Source organism: Megachile rotundata, chromosome 15, assembly GCF_050947335.1.
Source record: "Megachile rotundata isolate GNS110a chromosome 15, iyMegRotu1, whole genome shotgun sequence".
In the NCBI taxonomy this organism is placed as follows: domain Eukaryota; kingdom Metazoa; phylum Arthropoda; class Insecta; order Hymenoptera; family Megachilidae; genus Megachile; species Megachile rotundata.
This window is the reverse complement of record NC_134997.1, coordinates 13,123,322-13,141,472: the sequence shown is the minus strand read 5'-3', so window position 1 is coordinate 13,141,472 and position 18,151 is coordinate 13,123,322. Positions and strand designations below refer to the sequence as shown.

Sequence of the window (18,151 nt, the reverse complement as noted above, 5' to 3'; positions counted from 1 at the left end):
ATGAAAGCGGAACGATAATATCTTGGGACTGGAAGCTCGGGGGGTTGAAATCGTTCTAGCGTTGCGTGCGGTAAATAGATAAATGCCGACTTGAAGTGCATGAAACGGCACGACGAAGGAAGATAGGGCGCGGTGAATCGAGAAAATGTATTACCTCGGAAATAATTTGCATTCAGATCCCTTGATATTTCAGGCGAGAGTGTGCCTCGTCGCGTTTTACAACTCCTCCGAAAATTCGACGGTTTATCATCGCTTTAACCGCGGGTACCGGGAATGAAGAAATCGCTTGGACGCACGAATTATCGACTTGTACTACTTGCGCCAAATGTCGCCTCTAACGAAACGTATTTCCGTTCTAAATCGTGTCACGCGTCAGATAACGTAATATATCTGCGAAACGGGCATTCAGAGTTATCTAACGTTATCGATGAGTTATCTAATCTTTGTTATTGAATGTTGGATTAATTATCGACTCGTACTACTCGAGAGTTTTCTACGGCGAATTCTGAGCAATTTCTCCAACGTGTGGTTTTTATTTTGCTTTCAGCGATCACACATGGGTCTTATATCAGACACTACACTGCTGCTTGGTACGACACTGCTGCTCTAAGGGAACATCGTACCAGAAGTCGTCGTGACACTTCGGCTTCCGGGCATCCAGGAGACGCGACGCTGAATCTACGTCTTCACGCTCTCGACAGGTTCGTAAAACCACGTATTCTTGCTGGAAATAGAAAGAAAGAGGAAGCTGGTAACACGGTAGAGGGATGAAAGCGAGCACACAGAGAAGGAAAGAGCTTTGTCGAGGAAAATTCCAGTTTTCTCGATGCTGTCAAAAGCGAACGTTTTAACGGCGTATCGTGGAAGTATAAATGCGAATGATTAGAACAAGATATAACTTTTTATCCAAAAATACCAGAACGATACTCGGGAATAATACTTTCGTGAAATTCCGATTCCAATTTTATAGACAGTACGTTGAGAGGAATTCCTTCATTCCATGATTATACAAAGTTTTAACCGTGGTGTATTCTAGCTCTCGTTAAAACTTCGTGCGTCGTATTAAAGTCCATTACATCCAATTAGTTATTAAATTCGCGGCACTGTCTGCAACCGTAAATGACAGCGTTCGGATCGAAATTAAATTACCGAAGCGTTATGGATTATAAATAACATTCGCGTAGGTTGCTTAAGAGTGCAAGTGTGATAAAACAAGACGAGATCGGATTCCAATTTAAGCAGACGTCTGAAAATCGAATTAGGTAGAAGGCGGCAAAGAATGAGCGGAAACGTTTGTAGGAAGATAGAAATTATCGTCGATCTAATTTAAATTGGTATACGGTAGCGTCGATTATAATCAAGCCGGCGCAGCTGTGTATAATAAAGCTGCTCCGTGCGCTGAAAATGAATGGGTCTCGATAACATAGGATAGTACAAATAATTAACGAAGCAATAGATAAATGCAGTGGTATAAACAAATATAAATTTAAATTCACATTATAGATATCATCGAAATGTCATGGCTTCGGGTAACAATTATCGTGTATTGAAAAATGAAACGTTCTCGAAAGTCACGCAAAGTTATGTGCATTCGGTAAACGATATCGTATCGATTTTCCTCGCAGAGTAAACGATAGTTTGAAACGAAAGGACACGGTACGGAATCGATTAGAAAGCAATCAGAGCGACCGTTCTTACGTGTGACAGTTGCCAAATGACTCGCGTGTCACAACAGGCATGGGCATGTTTGTTGGAACCTCTTGTACGGACTCGACATGTGCAGCGGTCGTCAGCCTTATGTGACATTGGCACAACATGGTGGCCATATGCCTCGTTGAGCATCGCGATACACCACCGGTGTGTTGTCACTGCCATCGACACGGCTCCTCTAAATCTCCGTGTTACATTCAAGAGGTCAGATAACACTGTTTCGCTATCGCCGAAATGCTTCCTCAATTTTACTTCCCCGCAGAAGAATCGTTTAACGAACGATCGCGTATAATTTGACGAAAGGTACACGCGACATATTTTGATTCGGAATACTTGGCGTTATAACGCACTTTTTCCCTCTCTTGGCGTAATATTTCTTTCACGTTTCCCTCGCTTATTCACTTCCGTGCTGTACATTTTACAATATCCTCCCTCGGTTTTTCCTACTATCTTCATCCGTCATCCGTATCACGGAAATTCTCACCCCTTCATTCTATCAGCGCTACTTCCAAACAGACTTCATCCCCTTCCCAGCCTGCTTCATTCGGTTACCTTTTTCTCTGTTTCTTCGATCTCCCATCAACCTTATTCTCGATCAAACTTCGTGCCATCGTTTTTTGCCCGGTTACTCCACCTCCCCAACAACTCTAGTTTTTCGGCCTGACAGTTTCCCTCTTTGCTCCAGTTTCCCTGTCCTCGGTTTCCAAGTCCATAAGACGGGACAAAGAGAGAGACGGCGAGCGCGGTTGATCGATACGAGCCAGTCTCGATTCGAGTACCCGGTTCAAGTGCGTTTTCTTTTGTCCTAACGCATTCTCGATTGGATCCGTCGTGGCAATTTCATTCTCGTTTTGATCCGTCCCCGAAAATCAAATCGTTTGCCAACGTCAACCGCCACCCTCTCCTAGCAACCCCTATGTTGGAGATGCAGCCGTTCCGAGAGCACTAAATCCTCCCGGAAATACGAACATCGGGAAAAGAATAGCTGCGACGAAATTTATAAATGCTTGCTTTAGTCGTATACTTTTTTGGGGGATACGAGAGGGTGCAACGGAGCTGAAATGACTTTTTCGCGAGGGTGGTTTACGATGGAGTTTGTTTTGTGATTTAGCTTTATCGTTTCGTCTTCTGCCTCGAAGCGGAATTTTTCTTGCCCGCTTTTTACGTGTTCCTGCGGTCTATCGTTTCGATTCTTAATTCATTTAATAACGAAGCCCGATAAATATCCCGAACGAGTTTCGCGGATCGCAATCTTTATTCCTCGAACCGGAATCACTGACAGTCCATTACCAATTTTCGAGAGCGAACGCAAATGTTGATATTAAGAAGTTGTACGACTGGAACACGTCAGAAAGATGTTTCCGCGGAAGGACATGTTGATCGAATACGGCCGCGTTTCAGATATCAAAGTTGCACGACGTTTGCCGCGAGTAAAGAAGAAAAACCGAAAGTTTCGCGAAACCTTGCCGACTACAGACGATAAAACTTCGTTTTTATTGCCTGATTCGGTTATGGAGACCGACCGGACAGCTTTACGACAGCCAGAGTATCAAACTCGAGGGAAAACAACAGAAATTCTTCTACCGAAACGATAAAGCTAAGTAGAAGATAAATTCGAAGATCGGATAACGTATCTCTGTTCCCTGTCAGGCTTCCGGCACATCCGATGATAAAACGTGCTGTCTCTATCCGGTTCGATCTTCATTACTGGAAAGAGTATTCGAAGAGTTACGATTTGACCGCTTCGGTAATAACGGGAATTGAATAAAATATCAGAATCCGGCGAGGCACGGAAGCCCTAGTAAACAACGAACCATTAGTGTCTGATACTTTAAGTGGAATGGCAGGAACACGTGCACTCGAAGTAGATACAAACGTCCACCTACGTTCGAATCGATTTCGAATTGATTTCCATGCACTTTCCGTCGATCGGCACGTCTGAATGTCTACAATCACACGCCGTAATTGGCTGCAGTCCGGTAAGTGCCGATATTAAGGTTAATTGGAAAGCAGCCGTCGTATTCGCAACAGTCCACCCTCTTTCGATTATCGCTCAGGAAGCTGATTCAATTGAATCATAAGCGGAATCGAGGAAAGAAACGATACTTGATTCTAATTACATTCTCTTTCGAGCCGCGAATCTTGAATTTACCTCGAAAATAACGCCGAATGGTCCATCACTGTCGCGATACCATTGTCCGGGGGATAAAGATCGCTTTTAACTACCCTTTTGAAGAGCAGGTTAACCACGAAAGGGTGGTTTTCCCTTTGTAAGTAGCTCCCCCGGAATATTCCTCTTTTATCTCTCCTGGCAGTAGGAATGGTCCTTAATTTTTTAATAACGAGAATTATGCTCGATAATTGTCCGGCGACCTTTGTAGGTTTAACTTTCGGATCCCGTAAGTTTCGCGAAAACTTCCACGATACCCTTCCGAAACAATTCCTGTCTCCGATATTCGACATCGTTTTCGGAATGCTCTCGAAACAAGGTCCAAGAATCGGAGAGGGGCGAAATATTTAAGGAGATTCCAGGCCACGGTTGTGCCTTGCCGTGAAAATTATTGTCGGACCTCGTGTTACCACGTTATTGCTCAATTTACGGGAGGTGGGTCTGTGTTCGGCTTCCTCGAAAGGACGATTAGTCAGGAGCAGTGAGCGATGCGTGTACCATTGAGAAATGGGATTAGTTGCAAGGGTAATGCTCGCTCCACCCTCGACATCCTCGTTTGCCTGGCAATATACGCTCACGAAAGGACACCTTCGCGTGTACACGGACCACTGTAAGCAGCGGGAAAACGCAGGAAGTAAACGAACCACTTCTTGCCTTCCTCGTTGCCAGTTTATCGTCCTGCAAGCGACGTTTCCTACCTGATTAATATACCCTCGGACGCGCTCTCTCTTGCCTCTACACCGTTTCAGGATGCGGTGATTAACACTTTGTTGAATGATCAGTCCGATCTCCTACACGAAACCCTTTTAAAACTGCCCATTCACTGATTCAGACTTCACTTTGGTAATTTTTTGAAAACCTAAGGCTGCAGGACTTAGGGATCTCGAGACTTTAAAACTTTGACACGTTAGAATTTTGTAATGTTTTAATTTTACGCTTCTTGTACAGAATTCGTAAACGTGGAGTGGTGTAGCAAAGATTAATTAAGGTAAATGTCAAGTTCCGTATTTAACCGCAAATTGTGGAGAAACATTTGAGACAGTATCGCCACAATCGGTTCCACGGGATTCGTCGGCGAAATGGCGAAGTTGCTCGTTGCATTATGTAAGTCGTAGTCATGAAGATTGCCAGGGCAATCTTAAGGGAGCCATACGTAGAGAAGTTTGTTCCCTGAAAGCCATAGGCATCTCCGTTATGTTGGTCTGAAACAACGGAACGAACACCGACAGACGACATATCGAACGCATAAATCCGCGACTCTTTGCATTTCGCGTGTCCGCCACGGTTTCGGGAACTTGCGAAATTGATATACGGAATGCGGAAGGTGGGGCAGGAAATATGGAGAAAAGTTTGATACGAATATGTACGACTAACGTTACCATTCCGCGGAAAGGCAAGTTTTATCACGACCACGCGAAATACAAAATTCTGCATATCCATTTTGTTAAAGACACGCCGATATTTTATGTGGAACGTACGCCGTCGAGGAAATTGCGAAATTTCGAGGAACATTCCAGTCAAATTTTTTGGTGAATGATTTCGAAACTATTCTGGGTAGAACAGTTGCAATTGACAGTAAGTAGTATGACTTTAATCAGGAAAGGTATGAAATGTACGAGTGTATGGAGTTAAAAAGTGATGCAGCTACATGATAAATCGGACGTACAATGTCGTGGAAATTTTACAAAATATCACAGTCAAATTCAACCTTATTTCGATGAATGATATCAAACACTATTCCTAGCAGAACCGACTTACAATTGACAGTAAGTAGTATGACTTCTTAATTAGACAGGAAAGGTACGAAATATACGAGTGTATGGAGTTAAAAATAAGTGGTTCAGCCACACGATAAATCGGACATACGGTGTCATGGAAATTTTACAAAATGTCACAGTCAAAATCAACCCTATTTCGATGAATGATATCAAACACTATTTCTAACAGAACCGAGCTGCAATTGATAATAAGTAGTATAAGTTCGTAATCAGACAGAAAAGATTCAGTACGAAATGTCCAAGCGTATGGAATTAAAAATAAGTAGTTCAGCCTCATAATAAATCGGACGAAGTCGTAGAAATTTTACAAAACGTCAAATTCAACCTCATTTCGGTGAATGATGTGAAAACTGTGACGAGCAGAACAGTTGCAATTGGCAATAAGTAGTATAAGTTCGTAATCAGACAGTTACGAGTTAAAAATAAGTAGTTCAGCTACATGGTAAATCGGACGTCCACACTCTCGTGCAGAGTTTCGAATGTGAATTATTTCCAATTAAAAGGCGTAACAATTTCAACGTTGGATTCTGAATTATTTACGAAAGAATTGAAAAGCAATACTGTTCTGGGTACCGCAAGTTGCAGCAGCCTTTTTAACACACGCGTCGCTGTAACGATCGTAAAGCGACGATAACTTGTTCTGACTAGCCTTTTTACGGAGAACCTGTTGCTCAATTTATCCCAAAGTGGAATGAAAACGTAAATTCGAAGCGACTATCGTCCACTCGACGAAAAAGAAGGGATAGATCACGACGTATCGAATAAACGCGACATAAAAGATGAGAGAGAAAGCAACGAGTTCGAGATGAAAATTTGTACCTTCGACACAGTCGTCGAATCCTTGGTAATTTTACCGGAGGAAATCCGTAAATCGTTATCGAATATCGTAATAGGTTTTTAATATCAGCGATCGGAACGTTTGTGAACGTTTTGTCGAAATTAATCGAAGCTGCATTTTGTTAGAGTTCCATTTTGATCCAAATTGCCTAATAATTCTGGCCATCCATTGATTATCAATTAATTTAAGTTTAAATGCTTGCCGGATAATTAATGCTACGTCGCCCGATATTTGTGGAAAATTGAATTAGAACCATGGCGGACGTTATGAGAATATTAAACGATTTATTCGCCCGTTGCTCTTGTAATGAAACTTTAGTTGGAACAGTTCAATTATGAAAAAATTCAATTTATTTATAGGACACAGCGATCGTGTCGCAATCATTCGACGTTATTAAGCTTCACGCTCGCTGCGCGTAAATTATATTTCGCTCGGCATTTACGTTAACATTGTACGTTAAACTGTAAAAATTCCACTGCGTCCCGGGCAAAATTCGCTCTCTGTTTAAGAAGATAATACGAGAGCGCACTTCCGCTCAACACTTCCGCCGTCAGACTCGAAACTTCCTCAAACTTTTCCACTTTCCTTTCGAACAACGCTTTAACGCGTACGTTAAACATCGCTCGTATTAATTTACTTAATCTCGAAGCACCTGATTCGTACAATATCCTTTTCATCGACGAATTACAAAGAGAAAAATTAACAAAACTCTCGCAGTTGCTTTGGAACACAGTATTATTTCGGAACGTAAGATTCAAATCCTGCGTTTCGGTCCTACAGGTCACCTGTATCGCGGTAAAAGTTGAAACTCGTTCCGAGTTTTCCGTGGCTTCCGATACGTAATATCGTGGCTTCCCCGAACAGCCAACAGTTCGTATTAACGTTTATGCAGTACGGTTATTGTCAAGTAACTTCTGAGCAGGTTAGCGAGCATAGCGGCAGTGAATCGTTTACGCGCGTTATGGAGCATCGTTATTATCCGCTTCCTTATTTCTCGCGGTTCACGTTATTACATCGTGGAACGATATTATTAAGCTTTTCTTTTTCCTTGAGCGCGGACAATTGTCGTGAAATCCTATCTCTAATATAATTTTATCGAAATGAACCAATGGTATCGCACTGCGGTACTCTCATTGAAAAACATCGTCATAAAAGTAAATGAACGTAATTTCCGGGGTTGAAGCATTTTAATGGATTTTTGTCAAAGGACTGTTTGTGACCAATGTTTAATGTATGATTTTCCGAAATTATTTTAACGAGACTTGTTCGGAAAGCAAGACACTCGAGCGAACTAGTTAACTGGTTTTGACTAAAATTGTTGGTTAATGAGTTTCGGCGCGAGTTGTCCACTCTATGAACGCGAGAGTTGCTGAAAATTCGGTCGATTGAATGCGCTACTTAAATCGCGATACCGGTGTCTGCGTTTCTTTATGCAAATCGTTTGCGTGGAACGTTTATTTTATTGCTAAAGAATTAACTCTTTTACCGTGGATTTTTCTCGACCCCGGGGAAAAAAGGGAAATACGGAATTAACGGTACTGCGCAGATTTTAAATAGATTTTCCATCGAATTGGAACTTCTTACGATGCAGCACGGACCATTATGGAAATTCATTAAATCCCGGTCATTCGAATTCACGGCTTCTCTTCGATGTAAATTTTCAACGTACCAATTTCATGATTACTTTCGCATAATGCGCATTTATATGTATTGCAAATTTGCAAGGTCGCTCAATTTTCGCGCGGGCGAATGGTCGATAAGAGTTTGCGAATTATCCGATTTAATAAAGAAGATTATCCTCGTATCTTGCTCCTTTTCTTTTCCTTAATTAAGTCGTTCGATACGCTGTTCTATCTGCATGGAAATTAAAAAGAGCGCCGGTTAGGAACGTTCTTTCGAAAAAATTACGTACACGAAAATATAGGATGTAATGCATGTGTCATACCGTGTAAAATGATTATTGGTACAACGATACGGTAATTAACGCAACAGAGTAATTTAATTAACACGCCCGGTAGCGCATGATAATACTACTAATTTCCTTGCATTAGCTTTTGCTTATGACATCGCAGGTTGTTAACGGCGGAAAATATAACGACACGACTCGTTAAAGGGAACGCGGTTCAAAAAGAACAGGAATTTTTCGATCTTATTACACTTCTGATTTCCTTCCCGATACGTGATCCAGGTCAAACAGAAACTTTGAGGAATGGAAATCCACGGAGCGCAGAAATGGAGTCTGAAAATATTTCCAGTTTTGCGAGACAGCCTTCATTTTTCAGTATACAGAGAGTTTCACGGAGGGTGAAACACCGAGGGTTAGATTGCGTTCGATAATCAAACGTTATATTACCTCGCGTTCCTACGCCACAAATTCCATCTACACGCGTTGCATTTCAGCGTATTCCATCTACATACGCATTCCGTTTCTACGCGATCCGTGCACACGCGTTCCATTTCAAGACATTCCATCCCTACGTGTTAAATCTGTACGATCGTCACAGTCGCATCGCATAAAGGACCGTACTCGAACTAATTAGCAATACCAGTGTCTACGCGAATAGTTTGATCGTAGATATTTTTCCTCTTTGTCGGGTTGATTATATTCCATGCTGAAAGGGTCGAACGATGATCAAAAGTCATTCATCGAATTATGTGCCCCGGGATAATTAATCTCTCGGTGAAAATCACAGGCACATAGAGAACGATGACTAAGGGGGACGTCAAAAAGTGTCGATTCGCCAATGATCACGATATTACCAGGTTTCATCGATCTTAGCCCTGGTTCACGGGGAGATAAAGCCGTGCCTCGGGCGAACCGTTCGACAGCCGGTAACCACTTCATCAGGCTGGATTAATACTGTACGCGTTGCTTTCAATGTCTCATTAGTTACATTATCAGGGTGACATTCACGGGCATAAACGCGCACACCTGCTTTCTCCTCGATGAATGATCGAAAACAGGCTGGCACGAGCAAACTGTGAAAGGAGAGCCAGTCTCGATCGATAGCTCTGTCGCTGGCTTAGACGATAATTAGGTGAAAACATCGGCTTCCATCCCTCTCTGTCTACGATCGGATTATCGATCCTATCGGGGACACGTTTGCACGTGAACCGTGTCCGATGCTCGCTGGGACGGATAAAAGACCCATTATCAAGTATGGTCCTGTATCATTCGTCATATTACCGTTGCTGGAAACAAACAGTTCCGACGGCGATTGCTGATATACTTCCTTCCGTGCAATTTCACCCCTTGCACTTCGTGACCTTTTACTCGAATACTTAGACTTCTATTTGCATAGTCGGTGGATTAACATTCTTTGTCTGCTTTAACGCTAGAACTAAATGGTTTCACATTTTTCATTTTATATTACAAAATTTTATTGTTATTTTATGGAAATGTCTGGTATATTTTGTTGAGGTAAAAAGTAGTTCTATATGGTACTTGATGCTTTAGTATTTATTTATTTTTCATTCTTCGATAAACGAGTATTTAATTTCGGTTAACACTGGGTTAATAATGTAACTGTGATTAGTTCTGACGCACTTGAAAGGGTAGTAAATAGTCTTTCGCTTGCATCACAGGGTTGGATGTCATTTGACTGCTTTCTGTTACAGAGTCTTCAAGATGAGACTGACAAGGGATACCAGCTTGTTCCACGAGGACGTAGTCTTCGAGGGATCGAATGGCCGAGAGATCGCGTTCGACCCACTACACGCTTACAGCGGAATCGTAGACGGTGAGTGATCATAGAATTTTTTAAACGACCCGAGTTTCGCGAACAGCACAATTCATTAAAATAAAACGCATGATGGAGACCGTGAAATGGCCATATTCTCCCATTTTCGAACAACGTCCTTCGTTATTTTCATAATTCCGATCGAATTTGCAATTATAAAGAATTCGACGAATTTCTAACGCGACAATTGCGAAGCGTGAAGCGAGAGAAGAAACAGAGAAACGCGCTAAAAACTGGTTCAAGCCTCCGTATCTAATACGTCCAACAAGAAATTCACGCGCGGCTTCTAATGAAAGCGTTTCGCGCGTATTCCCGGATTTCCGGCGTCGCGACGGATGGAAAAAAGAAGGCGAAATTCCGGTTGGTCGCCGGTGAAAGGGCCACACCGTGATCTTCTTTTCTCCACAGAATTCTAACGGGTGATATTAAAATGCAGGGAATTCGATTTCTCGTTCTCGACCTTTTTCATCCGTCTTAACGAGATTTCGTATTCCGAATCGAATTAACTGTTTCATCATCAGCTCGATAACCATTTCATCGGACTTTTTCGCTGCTATTAATATTTCATTGATGTCGACTTAAACCGTATGATCGAGTATGACGTATCTCGCTACTTCTAAATTTTTTTATCAATTAAAAAATTATGCACGCATACATCTTCCTGTCACTCTCGGCTATAGAATTTTACGGAATACGATTTTCATTCCAGACTTTTTCTAGAAGGTTTAGGATTTTAAATTATGCAGTTTATGCACCTTTCTGTCACATTATCCCCAGGTCTGAAATTTGAGAGAATACGAAGATTATTTTTATTCTAGAATTTTAGAAAATATAAAAGTGTCTGTAACATCGATTTGATAGCAATTAAAAAATTATGCACTTTGAGCACTTTTTTGATGCACCATCTTCAAGTCTAAAATTTGACAGAATACTGACATTTATTTATAGATAGAATATTTAAATTTTTATTCTAGAATTTTAGAAAATATAAAAATGTCGGCAACATCGATACGGTATCAATTAAAAAATTATTCACTTTGAACACTTTTCTGACACACCATCTCCGAGTCTAAAATTCGACAGAATACCTAAATTTATTTATAGACAGAATATTTAAATTTTTATTCCAGAATTTTAGAAAATATAAAAATGTCGGCAACATCGATACGGTATCAATTAAATAATTATGGACCTTGAGCACTTTTTTGTCACACCATCTCCGAGTCTAAAATTCGACAGAATACTGAAATTTATTTATGGAGAGAATATTTAAACTTTTATTCTAGAAAATATAAAAATGTCGGTAAGTCGGTTTCGATCGGCTAGCATTGTGGAAAGTTACAAAAATTGTCCGTGTTCCACGAAGTTTGAAACTCGGCGTTGAAATTTGAGTTTCTACTTTTCTGTTCGCGCGTTCAATGTTTCAAAGATCCGTGACTCGGTTTCGAGCGTAAAAGTCGTCTGAAATTTTGTCGGCAACCGTGAAACGTGATTTTTATTTTTCATCCCGGTGAAAATCTCCGCCCTAGCGCATCCGGCAATATATTTTTTTAATACAACGCAGCGTCACTTGCCACGAGCAGATGGCACATTCGTGTTGGGATTCAAGTCACGCGGACGTTTCTCGCGCGTTTTATTCGATTACATCAATTTTAAAACGCTCCCCTCGCTCGTCGCGCGCTCCGCGCGTAACGAAATTTCAATAACGTGTAACGTAATTACATGCGCATGTATTTGAATATCGGCATCGTCCGATGCACAATTAATTCCCCGCCGCTATATATCGTTCGGAGACTCCGAGGACCTCGAAAGTCAATAAATTCTTTGATAAATTCCTGTCGAGATCCAGGTCAACGAATTTCATCGACCGTCCCGCTTTTCTCTTCTAATTTCCCATTTCGCACCCCTTTGACAATTTTTTTCCCCCTCTCTTTGTTTATTTCATCCCTTTTCGTTTCGTGTATCTTCCCGCCTGCTTCTTCCCTTCGTCGCGTTGTTCCCTCTTTCTTTTTGTGTTCGTTATCCTCCCACTCCGCTCGCCATCGTGGTAACGATACAGCCAGCCAAGTGGGTTATTGGATGGTTTCCAATATGCTGGCTCGTTCAACCACTGCGGTATTTTATGCGCTCTCGTATCATTTCCACGCTTTTTACGAGGTGACATTGGTCGAGATCGGACAAAGGAACGGGTCATTTTTAAGAAATTTCCCGATACTCCTCGGTGTACAACTTGATCGAAACGTCTGATGGTTACACACCGTAATATTCGATAAAACGTATCCTAGAAAATTGCATCCTTTATTCCGCACAGAGCGGATTGGTTAAAAACCCGGAGCAGACGATTGCTCGGTCCTATTCTGTGTACTTATATTTCCAATCAGCTTGAGTACACTGATCATTTATACACTCTGCCGAAGGAACTCTCAATAATTGTAGACCTTTTAAATCACAGTCCGCGTTTCGTTTGCCCGGTCTTAAAACTCGCGATTAATCATCGCGATAATCCTGAGCGAAGGAATTCTATCGACGTTCGAAAAAATTGAAGAGCGGAACGATGATCAGTGAACAAAGAGGAATTATTCAGCTACGAGCCCCGCGAAGGCTGGCAAACATGTGCGCGAAAGTTAAATATCAAACAACGTCGCTAATATGGGCGCTCAAAATTCAATGCACCGTTGCGAACCTAAGCAAACGAAACAGCGTGCGTTAACAGGCTTTCGCCCGTAGTAAAAGCGGTGTGCACACGCGACGAAGGAAAGCAAGCAAATCGAGTTGAAAATCTCCGGGAACTTTGAAGTCCCTTCGCCGTTTCGCGTCTGAAAACTCTGCCGCCTGTGTTACGCGCTCGCTTTGCGCGCTCTGCACGGCCTCGCGCGTACGTTTACGGTTTGTTTGCGCTAATACGCGCGGTCGTGAGCTATCGTTATAATCTACTGCCTGGCAAAAGTATCGGGGAAACTGCGCTGTTTTATGTTCCTTGAGAAACATGAAATTTCTGGCAAACGGAAAACTTTGAAAATTGCACGACGCGTAGATTAAAATTTTACGAGGGAAAAAAATCTGCAACGAAGGGTTCCGCTGTAAAACCGGAGAAGTTCGGTCAAAGTTCCCTGTTAAAGCGACGATACCTGAGTTATTCGGGAATTTCATAGGAGATAACGAAAGTTTGCTAGCGTAAGGGAATATAAATATTCATGATTCACCGAAATAAACGTGTCACCGCAAGGTGCAACCCCCGATTAAAAGTACATCGCCTGAATAATACAAAAATTGATTAGACACTGTCGTAAACTTTGTTTGGTAATGCCAAAATGTTTTTCCAATTTATGAAAAGCTCTCGTGTTACTCGAATGTAAAATTCGATGAATATTCGATAGGAAACATAAAAGCGATAGAAAATTAAACGATTATATGCTAGACATAGCAATTGTTCGTCGAAATGATTTGGTATCGGATAATTTATTATTGAAACTAAATCACTGTTGATTTCGCAGTTTAATAGATGTGTACTTTTGGTCCGTGGAAATTCAACATCCGGAATAATTATATTCATCGGTTATGTGTTGTTAATCAAACTTGTTGCTCCCATACCCGAATCAATGAAATTACAAGAAGATCATTAATGTTATTTTAGTTTAATATATTTAATTATAATTGATCAGCGAAAATGCTGTTCATGAAACAATTCTCGGAATCTTGTAAACCTATAATTTAATCGTTTAAATTGAAAATTATTTTTCACGTTCAGCTGCGAGAAGTCAAAGTTAAAAAACGAATCCCTAAATCGCCGGAGCTCATTTCCGAAAGTAGCACGACTGGACCAGAGGTCGTAAAGATCGTAGAGCACGGTGGAAATCTTAAAACAAGATTTCAATTTACGAAATCCAGAGCGGAGCGAATCCCCGAATGGTGCCAGCCAGTGATCAAGCTTCGAATAAAAGGTGACAACGATCGTTTCAGCTGAAATTAGCATCGAAACGACTGATTTCTCCGGATTGCGAGATTCAAGAATTTCGAGGCGGAATAGCAGCCATACGCAATAACGTTCGAGCGAGCGGTGCGCTAAACAGCTACTTTGCAAGCTTCTTCGCACCGCTGCGGAGTCGAATTTTAATCATCTAAGAGACGCCGGAGGACACGGGAAAAGAAACGTCAACCAGGACGAGAAGAAAAGAAAGAGAACGTCACTTACGAGGAATTGCAATTTTCTCTAAAGACTCCGGAAGACGAGATAACGTTCTCACCCTCCTTCTCCCTGTCCGAATTCTAAGCCGTTGCGCATATCTCTGTCGGGGCCGTTGAAAACGATTTCCATCCGTGAACGGCTTTCATCGACCGCGAGTTTCGCGCGTCTTCAAACTTCTTCCCTCTTTGATCTTCCCCCTGGACCCGGTCGGTCGTGATTCCTCTCGGAAAAAACCGTCGTCAAGATGACAGGATTCGTCCGTTTGAGGAAAGGCGCTGCGGTGATAATTGACGCTCCGAAGGGGTGACTTCCGTTCTCGTGCTGACCCGCCAGGAGGGGTATCGTTTTACCCAGACGTCTCTCCTTAGAAACAAGTCTTAATTACGTTGTCGACTTGTTCGGGAACCTGGGTTTTCTGTCAGTGCGACCTCGAGAATTGTCTACTGAAACTCGTACTTTTTAACTGTTCCGCTTTCTGAAGATTTAATGTCTGTTAAACATGCTGATTTATTTATATTGAAAATAGATTTACGTTTCAAGGATTGCCGACGACTAGTCACAGGTCTTCTACTAATAAACTGCAGAATTAACGGGAAAGTTCGTGAAGTGTCTGAGTACGTACCTCAAGGGTTGTAACATCCGAGGTATCGAATCGAAAATAAAAACAGGGGAAAGTGAGCATCGTGAAAGATGTGGAGCAGGCAAGCATAGAAGCCAGGAGAGCGTCTGGACGGCTGAATCGTCTAGCCAAACCGAAATCGTCCATTTATAATTACCAGAGAGACAAAGACACCATAGAGAGCAGGTCGAAGCGGCGGAGGGATGGTGCACGATACCTTTGAGAGCTGTACGTCTCTTTCGTTATGAATGAATCCGGCAATGAGTTGGCATGGTACCAAAGGATTTCCAGGTGGCCGCGAAATTAAGCTCGACCTCGGGCTGAAACCCTTGGCTGCAATCTATGCTTCACTGAATTTACTGTCCTCCACTTCCACGACCCGTAGACGACTTTCGCCCACCCCTTCTAGCAACCACCGCGACAACCCCTCCCTTCCGGTGTTCCAGCCCACCACGAAGGGAGATCTCCTGGAAGCGTCGTTTCTAACCTTCGTCTCGAAGTAAGTCCTGCCAGCTGCTACCAGGGTGATTACTTCTTCATATTTTACGCTCCGCCAACCGCCGCCTCTCATCATCTTGTTCGCCCTACTCTCGGAGTTTGCTCGAATGCTTGCCTCGAAGGGAGAGAGCAGGTCAAGTCGCTTCCATCCTCACGGTAAACTTGCCATCCGGTTGTTAATCGGTCCGTGAGAGAACGGACTGTCTTCTGTCCTATCTCGTTCCGTTTTCGATGGCGTGAAAGGTTAATCGAAATCGATCTCACCAAAAGATCTCTATGCGCCTACCATCAGTTCTCCATCTTCGTTTGTACGATTTCAATTCTGAATTTAACAGAATTATTTAAATGTTGAAGATTATTTGGTCATCAAGGAATGGTAATTTTTGTGGTGCAGACACTTTGTCCTTCTAATTAGTAATATTTGAGAACTCAGTGTATTTTGGCATGTATATGCAATGTACTTTGCATTCGATTTCGGTTTCAAAGGTACATGAAAACTTAATCGAAGCGTAGTTGTAAGCAAAGTTTTGCATAATTATCGTAGCCAACTACGATCTGAAGAACCGTTAATCTTTTGTGCCACGTCCAGGCTCGCTAATCACTGCCGCTAATGCATTGCAAATTAGCTGTTGCCACGTAAATTACATACCGATCGAGTTGAGGTTACGAAGCCAATTTCCATGGGAAACCCACCGTCCCATGGGAGTGACGTTTAATAAAGTCAAACTTCCATTAGTCGCGTGCATCAAACTTACATAATTCGAAGTAAAAACACGAAATTTCGGAGAAACTCGAAAAGCGAACGGTCTATCGTTCGGGAATGTTAATTGCAAATATTCGGTTTAGGAGGAACGATGAAATAATTCGATCTACGAGACTTTGATACGCGCGATAATTGTTTTCGAAGAAGAATTTGCGAACGACGAAGGGAAACGAGGAAGAGGAAAAAGGAGGGGCACAGGTCGAGGCGGAAACAAATTTCTTCGTCTCGAAGGAGGAGGATGTAACAGCTGCTGGTAACAGGATAATTACTTCTTAGCATTTCACGGCTCGCCGAATCTCAGGCACATTATGCATCCGTGCTCGAAAGCTCCTTGGCCGTTTTCAAGAACTCGTGATTCCTCTGGCTCGTGAAAAAGTTTCTTTCGCTTCGCCTTTTGCCTCCCCTCGTTGCCACTGTTTGGACTGTTCGTCATTTTTCTCCTGGAGAAATACACTCGTTCCTTTTTTCCTCTTGTCTTTACCTTACCGTTAGAAATTCATTAATTTTCATTTTAATTTCAACTACTCGTTCAAATGTTTAGCTTCTGCGCGTCCTATGCCGCGTTCCTGTTTCGAATTTTTATCAGCTTCAAAAATAAACAGACGGTTTTAGAATAGTAGCATCGATTAACACTCCACTACTAATTGAATGGTAACGCTCCACGAATACGCACACGAACACGCCATTCTATTTTGACCCCGACTTCACTTCGTTTCCCTAATAATCGATAGGTTCTCCAGGGAAACAGGTTGAAAGATTTACGAGAGCACTTTGATTGTCGGTGATTAATTCTTTGGGCGTAATCAACAAAGTGCTTCTAAATGTTATAGTCCATTATCGTAATATCTTAATTAACCCTTTTGTAATTAAGTTCGAATCTCTATTTTCTTTATTCTACTAGATTTTTGATGCTCCAGCAACTCGATGCATTTCGAAGTTTGACACAATTAGACAATTTAATATACCCGCGATATAAGAATCCGTAAACGTTTAAAAGGACATCTCTGGAATCCCCGCGAGGACAAACTTTAAATGTAATATGATCTGCTTTACCTTCATTAAAGCACAAAGGTTTCACGGAAGATCCACAAGCAAACTCCCGCAATTGTTATACGACCAAATAACGTTTACGACTTATTTGCATATACACTAGCCGTGAAACGTTTCATACATATTATTTATCAAGTTCCAAGGATGGAACTCGGTGGCAAAAGGGTTAATATAGAGCGTCGAAACAAGAGCAAAGCCTTAAACCGTCGTTTTAAGCAGCGACGATAAAAACGTACAAGGCAGTTCATATTCATTTACCGCTTAATTGGAAATTTATGGTCACCTAGAATATATTACGCGGCTGTATACCGAAACTGTCGGCCGTAACTTTCGCGGCGATGAACTTTCCGCGTGTATCCAATCCACCCCCGCTTATCAAAACCCTAACGCGTTATACGTCCTTCGAGCCAGTAAATTCGATCCCAAAAATATGTTCGTCGTCGGAAAGATTCTTGGAACTTCTGTAAAAAGGTTTGTTCGCAAGATGGGGTGAGTTGCACGGATTCGCTCGGTCGAGTTGTAACACGGAAAATGAGAATAGTTTACGAAGCAGTGCGATGTTTTATTATGCAGTAAGGTTGAAACGACGGAGTTCCTTGGTTACTATGTAACTTGTTTGAGAATAAAATTTGTTATGGATTCGCGGCGTTTGACTCTGTAGAGTAACTTTATTAGAAGAAAAGTAAGAGGATTTTATTAACACGTTTCGTTGTTTGCGACGTAATTAAAATATTATTCTCTGTCAAAGCTGTACGAATCTTAAAAGGTGAATGAAAGGGTTCGTTACACAGCGTGATCG

The 18,151-nt window shown here is 41.9% G+C and overlaps 1 protein-coding gene across 4 annotated transcripts in view; it reads left to right on the top strand.

The window, feature by feature from the left end:
* LOC100882037 (disintegrin and metalloproteinase domain-containing protein 10) overlaps positions 1 to 18,151 on the top strand; it is a 120,314-nt gene that overhangs the window by 33,312 nt on the left and 68,851 nt on the right. For all 4 annotated transcript variants that reach the window (XM_076540209.1, XM_076540208.1, XM_076540207.1 and 1 more), the window contains exons 3-4: positions 548 to 701; positions 10,115 to 10,236. In XM_076540209.1, coding sequence (XP_076396324.1) covers positions 548 to 701; positions 10,115 to 10,236 — 276 coding nt within the window. The remainder of the gene's footprint in view (positions 1 to 547; positions 702 to 10,114; positions 10,237 to 18,151) is intronic.